The 14,585-nt window shown below is 40.5% G+C and overlaps 1 protein-coding gene across 1 annotated transcript in view; it reads left to right on the top strand.

Annotated features, from left to right (window-relative positions):
- SUSD1 (sushi domain containing 1) overlaps positions 1-4,337 on the top strand; it is a 41,908-nt gene extending 37,571 nt beyond the window's left edge. The window contains exons 15-16 of the mRNA XM_010005470.1: positions 1,275-1,368; positions 4,199-4,337. Coding sequence (XP_010003772.1) covers positions 1,275-1,368; positions 4,199-4,337 — 233 coding nt within the window. The remainder of the gene's footprint in view (positions 1-1,274; positions 1,369-4,198) is intronic.
- The last annotated feature ends 10,248 nt before the right edge of the window (positions 4,338-14,585 follow it).

Genomic DNA, 14,585 nt, shown 5'->3' with positions numbered 1-14,585 from the left:
AAGACAATTCTCTCATCTTTATGGAGGACTGACATCTACTCTGGAGATGCATAACTTCCTTATGGTAACTGACGAGGCAGCGATATAAGGCCATGTGTAACTTCTGCCAAAACTGAACGTGCTGGTAGGTTAAATAGATTTTCAGTTTAGGGTGCCTGTCTTAATTTCTTTTTTTTTCCAGAATCACAGCAAGTTTACAGGTGCGAGGTGCTGCACACAGATAGAAGCCTTGCTTCAGTGTACCATGCTTCACTGTGCACTGTTAAGAAAGGTGGTAAACCAGTCAGGTTCTCCTTATGGCTCTGTATAATTTTTGCTGGTTCAGATCAATTGTTGAGGGTGTTCCAGGTGAACGGCCAGACAGTTTTGTGTCTGTACATTCAGATGAGCCTAAAACAGAGTTCAATTTAAATAAGACAAGTTGCTCTTCTGGTGTTCAAGCTCTTAAATTCTATTGTGGACATATACAGTAGGTTCACTGAGTAAGTACCGTATTTGCAGAAATTTATTATATTACTTTTTTTTCTTAAACATAAGTACTCATGCTTGCAAGATTTGAAAGCAGGTGGAGTTGTGGAATCTTGCAGAAATAAGATCCAGCAACACAGATGTCAGTGGGAAATCCAATAAGAAATAGGTAGCCCTTGACTAGTGCTGAAAACAGTGTGGGAGTGGCTGGAAGGGACTGAGTTTCTGTTCTTCAGGTTATGTTTACCAGTAGTTTTTAGTAATTTGAGTTTTGATAGCAATTTGCTGTAAGCTGCCTATTTCATCCCTCGGTGGCTTCTGGTATTACAGGTTGGGGTAAGACTGCAATTGCCAGGTTTATTTCTATTCTGTCACTTGGGAGAAGGGAAGGGAAGAGAAGAGAATTGAAAAATCATGCCCAGATTGTAAAAATTTTGAAGGAGATGCACTGAGCCATTTAATAATGAATGAGAATTTTTTGGAACCAGAGGCCACCTTGGCATATGAAATTGAATGAAAGTTCCAGTGATAGGAGAATGATGTTGATATTAAGTCAATTGTTGATATTTGGAGGGGGAAAAATGCAGGAAACAGAGGAATGGAGAAGTATAATGACTTTTGACAAAGACACCATATTATCTTACTTTGTCAACTGGACAGTAACTACTACTTGACTGAGCAGTAAATCCAGCTTCTTAGGTTTTTTACAGTACTTCAGCTGTGAGCTGAACCAGCTCGTTAGTCACCAGACTACAGTTGCTACCGTATTTGGTATTTCTTTGAATTGTTTTATATTTTTCTTTCAGATTTATCACCCACTCTGCACTACATGACTGCTGTTGGATTAGGGTCAGTTGCTGCTGTCTGTCTTATACTGTTCCTGTCATTTTCTGCAGCATGGTATGTATTGTTATTAACTCCAGTTTTGTAGTCCTCCTGCACAAGGTTTACATGTTTTTCTTTTCAGGTAGTTTTTCTTACCAACCTGCTTGGTTTAGGCCTCTTGAGTTGTTAGAAACTGTTATCAGGAGTTCCTTCAGTGCCCACTACTGCTTGAAGTGATCCTCACTATATCTTTGCAATCACTGGCAAAACATCTGAAAAGTATGGGGCTCATCTTAATAAAGAAAAGATTCAGACAGTGAGTAGCACTAGGAATTTAGTTGAGAGGTGTTTTGATTTAATGGTAACAAAGTTCATATTCTGTGCTACTCTAAAAGTGAAGTCATACCAGCAGAAATGGTGAGGTATTTTTCTAATGTAAGGACCCAATTTATAGTCTCTCCAAATGGCCTAAAAGGATTGTTTTTCAGTAGTGTTGGTCTTCAGCTAAAGGCTACAATAAAAATGAGCTAGAAATTTTTAAGAAATTGGTTTCCTCTGTTTCATGATCCTTTGTGCAGGGGCAGTAACTTTAATACTGTCTTCCTTTCAGAGATAAAACAAATATGTGCCCTTAAGTAATCACTGAATATCTAAGTATTTTTAAAATCTCTTGAGTAAAAAAAAAATCTTTGACATAGTTTAATATCTAAGAATAATCTTTTGACTTACATCCCTCGAAAGGCCAGAAGTCTCCTGCTTGAGGTATGTGGAGTATAGAGCATTGATTAGTTAAAGCTGCTTATTTGGCATTCAGAAATAAGAGAATCTAGTCTTATATAAGGCTGGAGAAAGTAGGATTATTTGGATTATTTGTAGTTGTCTAAATATCAGTTCTTACAATCTGAATTTCGACATAAAGGTTCCATGGTGTCTTTCTATAAGTAATTAAAGAACAGCATCCCAGGATTTCCTTGGCAATAGTATGTAGTGGTAAACTTGAGCTTACAGTCCTGATTGGTGTAGTGTTTTTTTTTTTAAAAAACCTTGTCAGAATCAGCTTTGACGTTTGAGGCAGAATGGGCTGTAACTGTCTTGGTGTTTAAACTAGCAGTCCTGGCAGAGGACTTACGTATTACAGGAGGAAAGGTGGTTCTAGGCTGTCATGGTGTGAAAGGCTTCTCAGTTATTTCAGTTTCTCTGGCAAAAATGTGAGAGGGATGTAAGTAGTTTTTGAAACTATGTCCAATCAATTAGAATCACAGTGATAGGAGAATTATATAAGATAACAGACAGTCCTGGAAGAAGCATGTATGAGTATGAACCAGTTGTGAATAAGTAGAGAAGATTAAGTCCTGAACTTCCATTTCAGTCTTCTTTTAAAAGGAGTGAGAGCAAAAAAACCTCAGGTGACATCCTTTGGGAGCTGAGCACATCGAGTACATTTGACAGAGGTCATGCTGTAATGTGATGTAGTGTCAAGGACCAAGACTTGATAATTCAACAAGTATCTTCTAGGCCCTTGATCCCACCTACAGAAAAATTTTGGACTCCATTTTGTTTTAGAGAATATCAGAGAGATTTAGGCAGAGATTAAAGCTGCCCCATCACAGTTAGAGTTGGAGTTGGGAAACCCCAGATGTCATTTGTGAGAAGACCTTTCATAGTGCTCAAAAGAAGGAACCATAATGTTCAGAAATAACAAATACTCTTGTAGTTTCAAATAAGTATCAATTTAACGCATTTCTGATTAAAAACATAATTTGAAAAAAAACATGTGAAGTCAGCATTCTGCCCTCTCCAGTTGTAAACCCACAGGCCTGTATGAGGCACTGTTCTCCAAAGAAAGGTAGCCCATTGGAAGAAAGAGACAGAGAAGCTCAATGAGAAACATGAGATCCTTCTGATCCAGCTGCAAGTAGGGTGGACTCACAGTGGGTTGCTAAGCCTGGCAGAGAGGAGACTGCCGAGAAGCGTGATACACAAATATAGAAAATGCCTTTATAGAAAGACCTGCTTTCTCCTGTCCATAATGCCCATGGTACAGGTACCATCCATGGGCAGTATACCCATGTGCTTCTGAACGGTAGGAGAGGGAGGCATGGGAACAGATTGCTGCAAATGCTGTGAAACCATGGCTTCTCGGTAGTCTGCAAGAGCAGGTTAAGCAAACCTTTGTCAGGAATCATGCAGCTACAGCTGATACTGCCATGGTGTCAGGTGAGAATGGTCTTGGAATATTTCTTGGGGTCCCTGTAAACTTTCCTGTTCTGTAGCTTCTGTCACAAAGAACCACTGTATTCAAGTGCTTACCAGCTTGCTACATGTCTTCTGCCTCAGGGATTAAATTACTGCAGTGGGACAGATTGAGAATTCCCCCTAGCATGGTGCTGGCAGCAGTTTTAATGGCTCGGCAGTGAGTTGAAGTCTGACACTGAATTCACAGGGCACCCAGCCTGACTGCTGATGTCCTTATATAGTACTAATTTTTTTAATTAAAAAATGCATTAGGCTATAATTGTTATTATTAAGGTGCTCTGTGACATACCCACCTTGCTTCAATCCTCCTAATCCTTTGCTTCCTTTTACATGTGATGCCTATTCAGATGCATAAGGACAGTGCCAAGACTTCAGCTTTGTGAAGATATGCATTGAGCATGAAGGTTGCTAATGCCAAGGTTAGCATAGGTCAGGGAGTGCTCAGACCCCATGGGATTGCTTCCTACCCATCTTGCACCGGCTGTAATGTTCAGAATTTATACCAGCACCTTAGGTCTTAAAAAAACTGTCATTTTTCTCATCAGTATGAGTGATGCAAGATCTCTTGTCAGGTCCATGTATGAGTCTCAAATGATTTTTAGGTTGGTTTTTTTTTTTAACTGTTGGGGTTTTTTTTCTCTTTCTCCAGCTCTTATCTCCACAGCACAGTGCACTCCCCACCTGCTGCTGTAGCCTGTGAGGCTGTACATCTGTCTGCTACAATGGACATGGCACAAACAAGGATTACATCATCATTCCTAGAGACTGAAAATGATTCTCTTCTGTGATGTGCTATGCCCTGAAGTTAGCACAGAGAAAATGCACTCTTCTTACCAAAGCCAGCATCTGTGGGGTATGGACATACCTGCACAGCACATACGTACTATAACATGGGCAGTTGAAATGTGTTTGTTACTGGAAGTGAGGTGTTTATTGTCTCCCCTTGTTCTCAGGTGGTATGGTATATAAAGAAGAACCTTCCCTCACAAGCAGGTTTCTGTCCAAGACATTATCATGTGTCCTACATGTTGGCCACAGGCCTTCAGCTATTCCAAACACAGGAATGCCTGATAATGAGTGTCTGCCTTGTATTTTATTACATGAATAAAAAGATCCAATGGAGACTGTCTGAGGATCAACTGGCCCATTATGAGAAAGATACAGATCAACCCTTATATCACATAGAGTGCCTATTGGATTTCCAAGTTTAAAGGTAGAAGACTTCTGTCAGTCACTTCTGGGTACTGATACTTCACAAACAGGTACAGAGTTGTTAGCCATGAAATTGTCACATAAATAGTGTCAGCAACTGATGTGTTCCAAAGATAATGCAATCATTGCTCATAGCAATTAGCAATAATTGCAAATAATACATCAATCTATAAAACTGCAATTTGCCAAAAAGCTGAGTAGCTTTAATGGCATGTGAAACTAAATTAAATAGGGACCTACCTGTGTTACATGCAGTTTTGCTAATCTCTATAATTACAGCTGAGTAAAACCCTTAATAATTTTCTGGCTAACAAACTGGTGTGGAACACCTGGTTTGAGTCACTTAGTAAAGTACAATTAACTGATTTTCTATGCCATACTCCTAATTAATATTTTTTTCCTTCTGTAAGAATGAAGAGCCTTTGATTACTTCCACTCCTGTTCAGAAGTTACTATGAGTTATATTAGAAAAAATTGTTCTGTTAACTGGTAAAATAAAGAAACAAGAGTTTTGGTTTTTTTCTCAGTTTTGTGTTTTACTAGTTGGAATATATGATGCCTGTTTTTGGAATTCTAAATGTTTCTGATTCCTGCTAGCTTTATGATTTTAGATGTTCTGTCTCTCTACGTTCTGTAATTTCTTTTTTGGTGTTGTCACAGTTTAACTCAGGATGGGCAATTGAACCAGTGGCACCAGTGACAACAGTGCAGTACTCTCAATCTCCTCCCCATCCCACAAGGTAGGGAAGGAGATAGAGAATTAAGGAGAGACACTCTCTGGATTGAAAACTAAACTGGACAGCTTTGATTAAACACTAATGACAAAATTATTTACAATTATATATAAGTATGTGCAGGAATGTGCAAAACCCTATTGCCTCTCCCCACCCCCAGCAACTCCCACAGCATCTCCTGAGCTGTGAACAGTCGTGAAAAGTCCCAGAGGTGCCAGAGGGAGCAGCAGAGCAGACAGGAGCTGAGGGGAGAGTTGTGATGGGTCAGGAGTGCACGAGCCTGGGGATCAATGGTAATGGATGAATGGAGTCCTCCCTGGGTGCTGGCCATGGATGGGAGAGAAGGGAAGAAGCAGGACGGGGCTTGATTTCCATGATCCCTGACTTTACACCAAGCTTATGTAGACATACATGGAGTGGAATACTTTAGTCAGTTTTTATGTCCATCTAGTCCACTCATCCCTATGGGAGGGCTGCAGATAACAACTCTTCTGCTCCAACAGCCTCTGTGGCAGCAAAGTGAAGTGACCTTGGCATCTCAGCAGTAACATAAACATTCCAACATTATCAGTCCACTGGCTGGAATGAGTGCTGCTAGTTAAAAGAGACCTTACTGAAGGAAAAAAAAAAGTCTGTAAAAGGAACACTGGCTTTATCCTGGCTCAAACCAGGACAAGTGTTTTTAAAAGGGTATTTTAAATTGTAACAGCAGACTTCATAGTTGGTAGCAAAAGGAATTACAATCCACGTAATGGAGATATACAAATACGTGAGAGAGCTTGCCAGTGCTGCATCTTACTGGGGGTGCTTTTTTCAGGCCTGAGCTGATGGCATTTCTGCAGTCTAGCTAAATCTGCCCTTCAAGTTAGTAAGTTTTAAGTAGTTAGTAGCTGAGTAAGAAAACCTTTGTCTGCATTAGTGATTAGCAGTTGATACTGTTTTCCTTCACTGCCTGAGAAAGAAAAACTTAACTGTTCACACTCAGCTGCTGTTACTTAAGACCAGCAGTGTTACAGTATGTAATGCAGGACCAGGAACATAAAGCCCATCTTGCCAGTGGCTTCATATGACCTTCAACAAGGAATTTCTTTCCTGTGTGCCTCTTCTTTACCTTGTAATTTCTTAATGTATAGTTTTTAGAGCAAGGCTGCTTAGAAAACATTCACACTTCTGCTGGGACTTAGATAATGTATTTAGTGATTGATTTGGACATCTCTGCACAGCAGAGCAGTGCACTGTATTAATGGCCAGGAATGGACCCATAACGGAGATGCAATGAGGCAGGTCTCCCTGCCGTCCTAAGTTCTCAAAAACAGCTACAGTCATACAAGTTTCCTGCTTTTCCTCTGCCTCCTTTGTCACTCTTGGCAGACCTACCTCTGGCTGTGAGCCTGTCTTCATCTGTTGTGTACTTATCTTTCTTACATCTACATCTGTTTCACATTAATGTGGGAAAGCATAGAGAAATAATTTAGCCATGCCTTCCTCTGATAATTGTGCACATGTTAACAGTTTGTTTGTTAGACCCTCTGTCTTTCAGAAACATTGCTCTGTTTCTCCCAAGCTTTCCAATTATGTTTTTTAAATTAATTTTTAGGGAGAGTGAAGAAAAGGAGTAGCTAGGATAGAAGAAGGATCTGGAAAGTTCTACTCAGAACAGCCATTACAGGGCTAAACCAAAAGAACAGCATGAAATTATATTGGCTGTGCTTAGTTTTGTCTGTTCCAGAAACAAGCTTGTGCAGTGAAATCAGTCTGTTTTTGGAGTACTGCTAATGAAGGCCAGTTCTCTGACATTTCATGAGAGGGAAGTATGCCATTATGCTAGAAAGGGTTTCACTGCAAATATCATCTTTTGGACTTCTGATGCAGATAGCTGGTTTCCAAAAATATGTCTTAGGAGAAGATAGTCCTAGCAGCTGCCACCTTGGGTGGGGCTTTGGAGTTAGAGGTGTGCGTCTATAGATGTGATGTTGTTGCAGATTTATAATCCTTTTACTTAAGTTTATGGAATGACACAGCAGCTCTGTATTTTACACATAGAATCATACCAAGCTAATTGCAACATTGACATAATCACACCCTCATAGTTCAAGAAATTCTAGAGACATTTCTAATGATCCTTCACTGCTGTTCTTTCAATTAACACAAAGATTATTCTTTTTTCTTCCAATGTTTTTTGCTGTGCTTCCTCAGATACACCCAGGCCAAGTAATGTAAAGCCAACTGAAGCTTCTCTGTTTTTACTGTGGATCTATCCTCATTCATGGGACTATGTTGAGAGGTTTAGATAATACCAATTGTCTCCCAAGTGTTTTTGTCTGCAGAAGAAACAGGAGATTGTTAGCCCAGGTTAAACAATTCTGTTTAAGCTTATGTTGAACTATTTTTTATCTTTTTTTTTTTCTGTGATACTGAGATAACATTCACTCCAGCATTTATGCTCATAATTGGAACTGCTTATAAAATGAAAAAACTTTCATTGTAAAATGCACTTTCCACTACATGTCACTAATGGGTCCTTTAAATATTTTTATGAGATTTCTTTAATGTGGGCTCAGATTTAACTGTTAGCAGTTTGCCAGGTATTGCATTATTTTGCAGGGCCATTTCATATTCAACAGAAATCAGCCAGAGTCCAGCATGAGCTGGCAGATCCGTGATCTCTAGGACAGATGGAAGTTTTTCTGTTCCTAGTGGCAGCATTGCTCGGAAGTTAAGAAAGTCTCTGAAATACAGAACCTTTGCATTGCTTTAAAGGACAAAGCTGGTGCCTTTGGATGACATTCCGAGGACACTGTGGAATCAGTTGGTGATCTCAGTGCTGAGCTCTAGATGAAAGGAATGAGTGTCAACATTGCAAAGCACCTCCATAACTGCAGTTCCTGGCAGCAGGAGAAACTACCCTGGAGAGCAGACACTTGTTCCTTTTGCTTCAGACAGCAGGAAGGTCTGAGGAGACAGAGGGTGATAACAGTATTTGTGGTATGGCTATATGAAGCTATTTCCATTTTGAGGTTAACAAAACCAGCACCTTTACTGTTACAAAAAAGTGGGCCTTGCTCTGAAAGCATGTTTTTCTTTTTTCTCTGTTCCAAATGCATTTGTTTTTGTTTTTTTTCTCAGAAATGCTGCTTTTCTTCCTGCAGTCTCACAGCTGAATAAGAATGGCTTTTTACTGGTGTTTTCCCACCTTGAGGCAGAACAATTGATGTATTTCAGTTACAGTTCATGTTTCTGTGCCCTGGTGTCCTTGGATCTCCATGTGAAAAACTGTATGCATTATGTTGGTGTGTGTATGCATATGCTTGATTCTGTTTCTTCCATTTAACTTAAGAAGTGAAATGGGGTCACAACAACCCCATGCAGTGCTACAGGCTTGGGGAAGAGTGGCTGTAAAGCTGCCCAGCACAGAAAGATCTGGGGGTGTTGAGCAGCAGCTGGCTGAACATGAGCCAGCAGTGTGCCCAGGTGGCCAGGGAGGCCAAGAGCATCCTGGCTTGTGTCAGCAATAGTGTGACTAGCAGGAGTAGGGAAGTGATTGTGACCCTGTTCTCAGCACTGGTGAGACTGCACCTCGAATCCTATGGGCAGTTTTGGGCCCCTCACTACAAGAAATACATGGACATGCAGGAGTGAGTCCAGAGAAGGGCAACAAAGCTGGTGAAGGGTCTGGAGAACAAGTCCTATGAGGAGAGAGGCTGAGGGGACTGTGGTGTTTAGTCTGGAGAAAAGGAGGCTGAGGGGAGACCTAATCACTCTCTACAACTGCCTGAAAGGCGGTTGGGGAGAGGTGGTCTCTTCTCCCTCTTAACCAATAGCACAGGAGGAAACGGGCTGAAGTTGTGCCAGGGAAGGTTTATCTTGGATATTGGAAGAAACTTCTTCACTGAAAGGGTGATTAAATGCTGGAACAGGCAGCCCAGGGAAGTGGTTGAATTGCCATCCCTGGGGGTGTTTAAAAAGACAGTGCAGATGTGGTGCTAAGGGACATGGTTTAGCATTGGACTGACTCAGTGTTAGGTTAATGGACAGTCAGTGATCTTAAAGGTCTTTTCCAACCAAAGCAATTCTATGATTCTATGAAGTATTTGAAGATACAACCACAGCAAGGGTGGGGAAGTTCAATTTCTGCCCCCAGGAGCAGAAAAAAAATTAATAGGCTGGGGAGCAGCAGAGAAAGGATTATAAAGGCAGTTCTTCATAGAAGGTAATTTCCAAAGGCCCACATTTTTGTGAGCCACTTAGCCTGGAATGTTCTATCTTGCCTTTGATGACTGTTCATATAGAAGTGTCCCTTGCAGCCATCCTGGGAAAGGTGAAAAGAGAGCAAAATGGCCTGAGGTAGTCTGGTGAAGGTGTTTTAAGCTAATGGGCACAAATCAACCATGCCAATACATTAGATGAAACTTAACATAACAAGAACATAGGTGTGATGTGAACCAGTTCTCAGCTTTCCCTTTTAACTGTGTCGAATGACCTGCTTGGTTTGCTCCTTGGCTAATGAAATGTTAGAAAGGTCCATTTGGTTTTGCATTCCTGTGAATTCCATCCCATTCTAGCTATCTTATTTCCACATGTACCACGTGGCCAGTCCTTTCCCATAGTGTGGAATATTGATTCAGACACACAAAACCAGAGCCAGGTGAATGTGGATATCCAAATGAGTAGCAATTGTAAATGCCTGCTGAAAGGCAGTGAAATAGTTGTTCAACAGCAGTTCTTCATTTTTGCTGTAAACTGGTCTCATACCAGCAAATGAATAAAACTATTATTATGCAATCATGCAGCATGTTTCAGAACTTGAGTGTTTTGTGATTAAATGAAATCTGCATCCTTCCAGTTCTTTAAATACTACCTTGCTCCCCTCATTCTTCATGGCTTTAATCTGCCAGGTGTTTGTTTTTATTACAGTAAAACAGGCTCAAAATTTGGCATACATCCACATAGTCTGAAGAATTCAGCTTTCTGCCCCAGATTTTAATGAAACTTGCTTGAAGTTATGGAATCATCCAGGGGGTCACCCTGGATGCCACTTAACATTGTTCTTTCTCAGTGTAGTGCAATGATTCATATTTACATTAGTTTAGAACCTGTGCTTGTGTTTTAACTTATGTTTTAACTGTCTTCAGAAAGAGAAGTCCAGAAAGACAAATACATTGTGCTTTTTGTGAAAAGACTGAAAGCAGTAACTGTGAGAATGTTTCCTAGTATGGCTGCAGCAGTATGCAAGACTCTTTCTTCAGCAGTGGAGTTATTTATTCCACTCTATGTCTACACAGGAGGATGGTGTGAAGTAAGGTAAATGGGAATTTGCAGCTGCAAGTTGGCTTGGTGGTGATTCTCTTTCTTCTTCAAAGATCAAATTTCATCCTATTTATTTTCGTTTGTAAAAAGTTGGTCAGTCTAACAGCATTTGATAATAAATAGGATAGTTTGAGTTAGTTTAGGAGCCTCTTCGTCTCTTCGTTTTTCTGCTGGGGCTCCTGGGAGTTTTTTTCATCCCATATCCTGATAATTACCACAGCAGGACTGATTAATGTTTTTCAAACAGACCAGACTGTTTGAACACATTTTTGTGCATTGGCTCTGTGTGTTTTGCAATGAAAAGCCATGCTCTCTGTGACAGGTATAACAAGTATTTCTTAACAGATAATAGGACCTAATGCAAACACCAGTTCTGGTTTTGTCCAGGTTCACCCTTCAAAAGGCAGAGTTCATGCATTGAAAAGGGATTGCATTTGGAGTGACATGGTAATGCTTAAATGACAATGATTTTGTAATCACAAGGGGAATGAACCCAGAGTTCAGCAAGTAAGAATACTACTTTAGTAGGAGAGGTTATGCAGTTTAATCTTATTTAGCTGTCACTCACCTTTAAATTTATCCTAAACATGTCTCAGCACATAATAATAAATCAGGATGATAGTGAGATACTTTTGCCTCCAGCCGTTTGATCAGTTACCTAGAATTTCCCTTCCCAGATACTTTACTCATAAGTCTGCCTTGAGTATTGAGTAATTGCTTCCTGTTTTTAGTCATATCCTGAAATGCTCTTTCTGTATGGGTAAAGGGTCTGCAGTCAGGATATTCTTCTCCATAGGAGTAAAGGCCTGCTGAAAATTGTTTGAAATGCTTTGGTACAGTGTGTTGTGGAAGCTGCTATACCTAAAAGAGATATTATTTCACAATGCTGGCCCTCACTATCTAGGTATTTGGTGCTTTTTTTGTTTGGTTGGTTTTTTGGTTTGTTGGTTTGGGGTTTTTTAAGCCTTCCAGTCCCTTTTTAAAACCTTAGTTCTGTAGTCTCGAAGAAGCTGGAGCCCTTGCCCTGGATTAATTTCTCTATCCCTTTCTGTTGTTAAGGTGTGATTCCCTGTGATTGGCATATCAGTAAGGATTTAGAATCATAGAATATCTCAAGTTGGAAGGGACCCATGTGGATCATCAAGTTCAACTCTCTGCTACTGGCAGGAGTACCTGAAACAAAACCGTAGGGCTGAGAGCATTCTCTACATGCTCCTTGAACTCTTGACAGGCTTGGTGCCACAACCACTTCTCCGAGGAACCTGTTCCAGTGATTGACCACCCCGAGTGAAGAAGCTTTCCCAATATCAAATCTGAACTTTCTCTGATGCAGCTTCATTCTGTTTCCTTGTGTCCTGTCCCTGGTCACCAGAGAGAGAAGATGAGCATCTTTCCCTCCAACACCCTTGTATATGCTTGGGATCAGTGTGTCTTTGTCCAGGTAATTTATGTTAATTGAACGTTCCTTCTGCATTTCTAACTGTGAGGAACTGTTAAACAGTTTTACTGTTTTCTAAAGAAACAAGCCTGCTACAAACACTCACCATTTTTCCATAAAAAATGTCTTTGCACATATGCACATTCAAGATTAACAGGAATCACACAGTTGTCAAGTTGTGAGTTTTTTGAAAGGAGGCAGTTGAGAAGGACCAGAATCCAACCTCTGTTGCTGTCAGACACCAGACAATCCACTGCACAAGTAAAGGAAGTTACAGATGCTCTGTCCATGCTGTAGGAAACAGGCAGTATAAAAGAATCCATTGTACAATCAGTTCTGTCTTTCATAGGCAAACAGCAACGAAAATCTTTTGCTGCTTACTAAGTGATTAGTCACCAGTTTCTGCTAAGATCTGTGCTCATTAAACTGCAATGCTCAAGTTCTGTTAGTAATTCAGGTGAATCACAAGGTACAAATGCACGGAAAACCAGGCTGGGTGAGCCCAGTGTTCGCAGATCTGCATGTTACCGGGACTCTTTCAGCATGTGTTCTCTGCAGACACATTTGAACAATTGTAGAGCAATGGTTATTTTCAACACTTACTTGCAGTATGTTAAAGCCTGTTGTGAGCATTGGAAAATCAGTGGAGCTGAGGGTGGCTGTCATAGAAAACCACAGCAGTTATTTTCACTAGAAAAGAGCAGTGACGTTTTCTGAGCTCATCTCTGTGAATTGAAGAGAAAAATATGCCAATGCAAGGGACTTCCCTTAAGTAGGCCTTATACGATAGCTGCTGGTCCAGAGTGATGACATGTAAGCAGAAGGAGGTGACAGGTAGACTCAGGCTTCCTCAAGGAACATGTTTTCCTAGTGTTCTGGGAAAGATGGACACAGCACAAAAAATATCCAAGGAACTTGCAGTGGATAGAAATTTTACGTGCCAAATCTTGGTGATCATATAAATAGAGTAAGCAGACAGATTTATGTAGGTATGCTGTAATGAACTGAGCAGTGTAGAACTTAAATTTGAAGGAATATAATTACCAGAGTAATTCAGTTACATGCCTTTGAGTCTCAGAACTGCACAGTGGACTTTTAAAGGTGGTCTCTAAAACCATTCTTTTCACACCACAGTCATGTTTTGCATATTCTTTCCAGGAACTATACTGAGTCTGCAGGTGCCTTGATCTCTCAGACACTGCATCAGAGGTTGCTCTTTCCACTTTAGTCTTGGTCTTTCTCACAGCTGTAGAAATCTGGCTACGGCCTGCTGGGAAATCAGCTATAGATAAAAGTCTTGAAACTGCAGAAGCAGCAGGCTTCTTTCCAGCCATCCGCAAGTACAAATGGCTATAATCAGCCCTTGTTTTTCCAAGTAAATAAGCAGCCTTCAAAATGGATATAAATCTTTCCCTTCCTGCCTGTGACATCCTTAAGAAAAAGACCATTCTTTGACTTCCACTTTGTTACCCTTTTATCTTGTATTCATTTTCTCCTCTATTATCAGTTACATTTATTTGCCTTTGTCTTTTTCCCTATGGAGTCAACATCCTGTAGGAGCATATGATTGCATTTTCCTCTTTGTAGGGAGGGGAAAAGTGATGACTCTTTTCTGTTGGAAAAGAAAAAAATTATCAGTTAAAGCCCTAGGAAATATGTTGTATTAACAGGTCTTCCAGCATGAGGTAGAGGTAAGGATTTAATGTGTGCTTGCTGTGGCATTGCCTCTTTTGCACTGTTCCTCTTGGATTTAAAATCAAGGCAGAAAAGGTTCGTGGATACACTTCAAATTTAGAACTTTCTGTCCAGCAGCAGTGTTGTCCCAAGACAGGGTTCGTTTACCCTTGTGCAAGCCAGTAACACACAGTGTCGACGCACCAGCAATTTACTAGCAGTTCTGTGCAGAAGGGGATGCTAGGGGGTATTCCCACAAAGCCAGCACACACAGCCTTGGAACAGTCATACAATACACTTTGTAAATTAAATTGTTTAGCATATTCATTGTTCACAAGTTTCTCACTGGTGCTTACAGTCCCCTGTCTTAAAGCTGACTGGTGTAGGGTATCCCTGTCTTCATTTAAAGCTACAGTATCTTTTGATTTTACTGTGCAAGTTCAGTGGGTGAGGGTGTTCAAGCAAAGGTATCTTAGCTTCTGGACTTGTGCTTTTGCTATTATAATTAGTCAAGTTGACCTAAAGGGCACATTTCTGCTGATTCATGCAGTAGGGCCAAACTTCATGGGCAACCAGCCCACAAAAGTTTCTAGTACCTGGATTTAGGTCTGTTTGTTCCTCTACCCCATTGTGTTGTCAAGAGGTGATTTATATCACTTATTTTTGTTTCT

Source organism: Chaetura pelagica, unplaced genomic scaffold, assembly GCF_000747805.2.
Source record: "Chaetura pelagica isolate M959 unplaced genomic scaffold, ChaPel_1.0 scaffold349, whole genome shotgun sequence".
Classification (NCBI taxonomy): Eukaryota; Metazoa; Chordata; class Aves; order Apodiformes; family Apodidae; genus Chaetura; species Chaetura pelagica.
The sequence above is the reverse complement of the archived record's forward strand: the minus strand, read 5'-3'. Positions and strand labels throughout refer to the sequence as shown.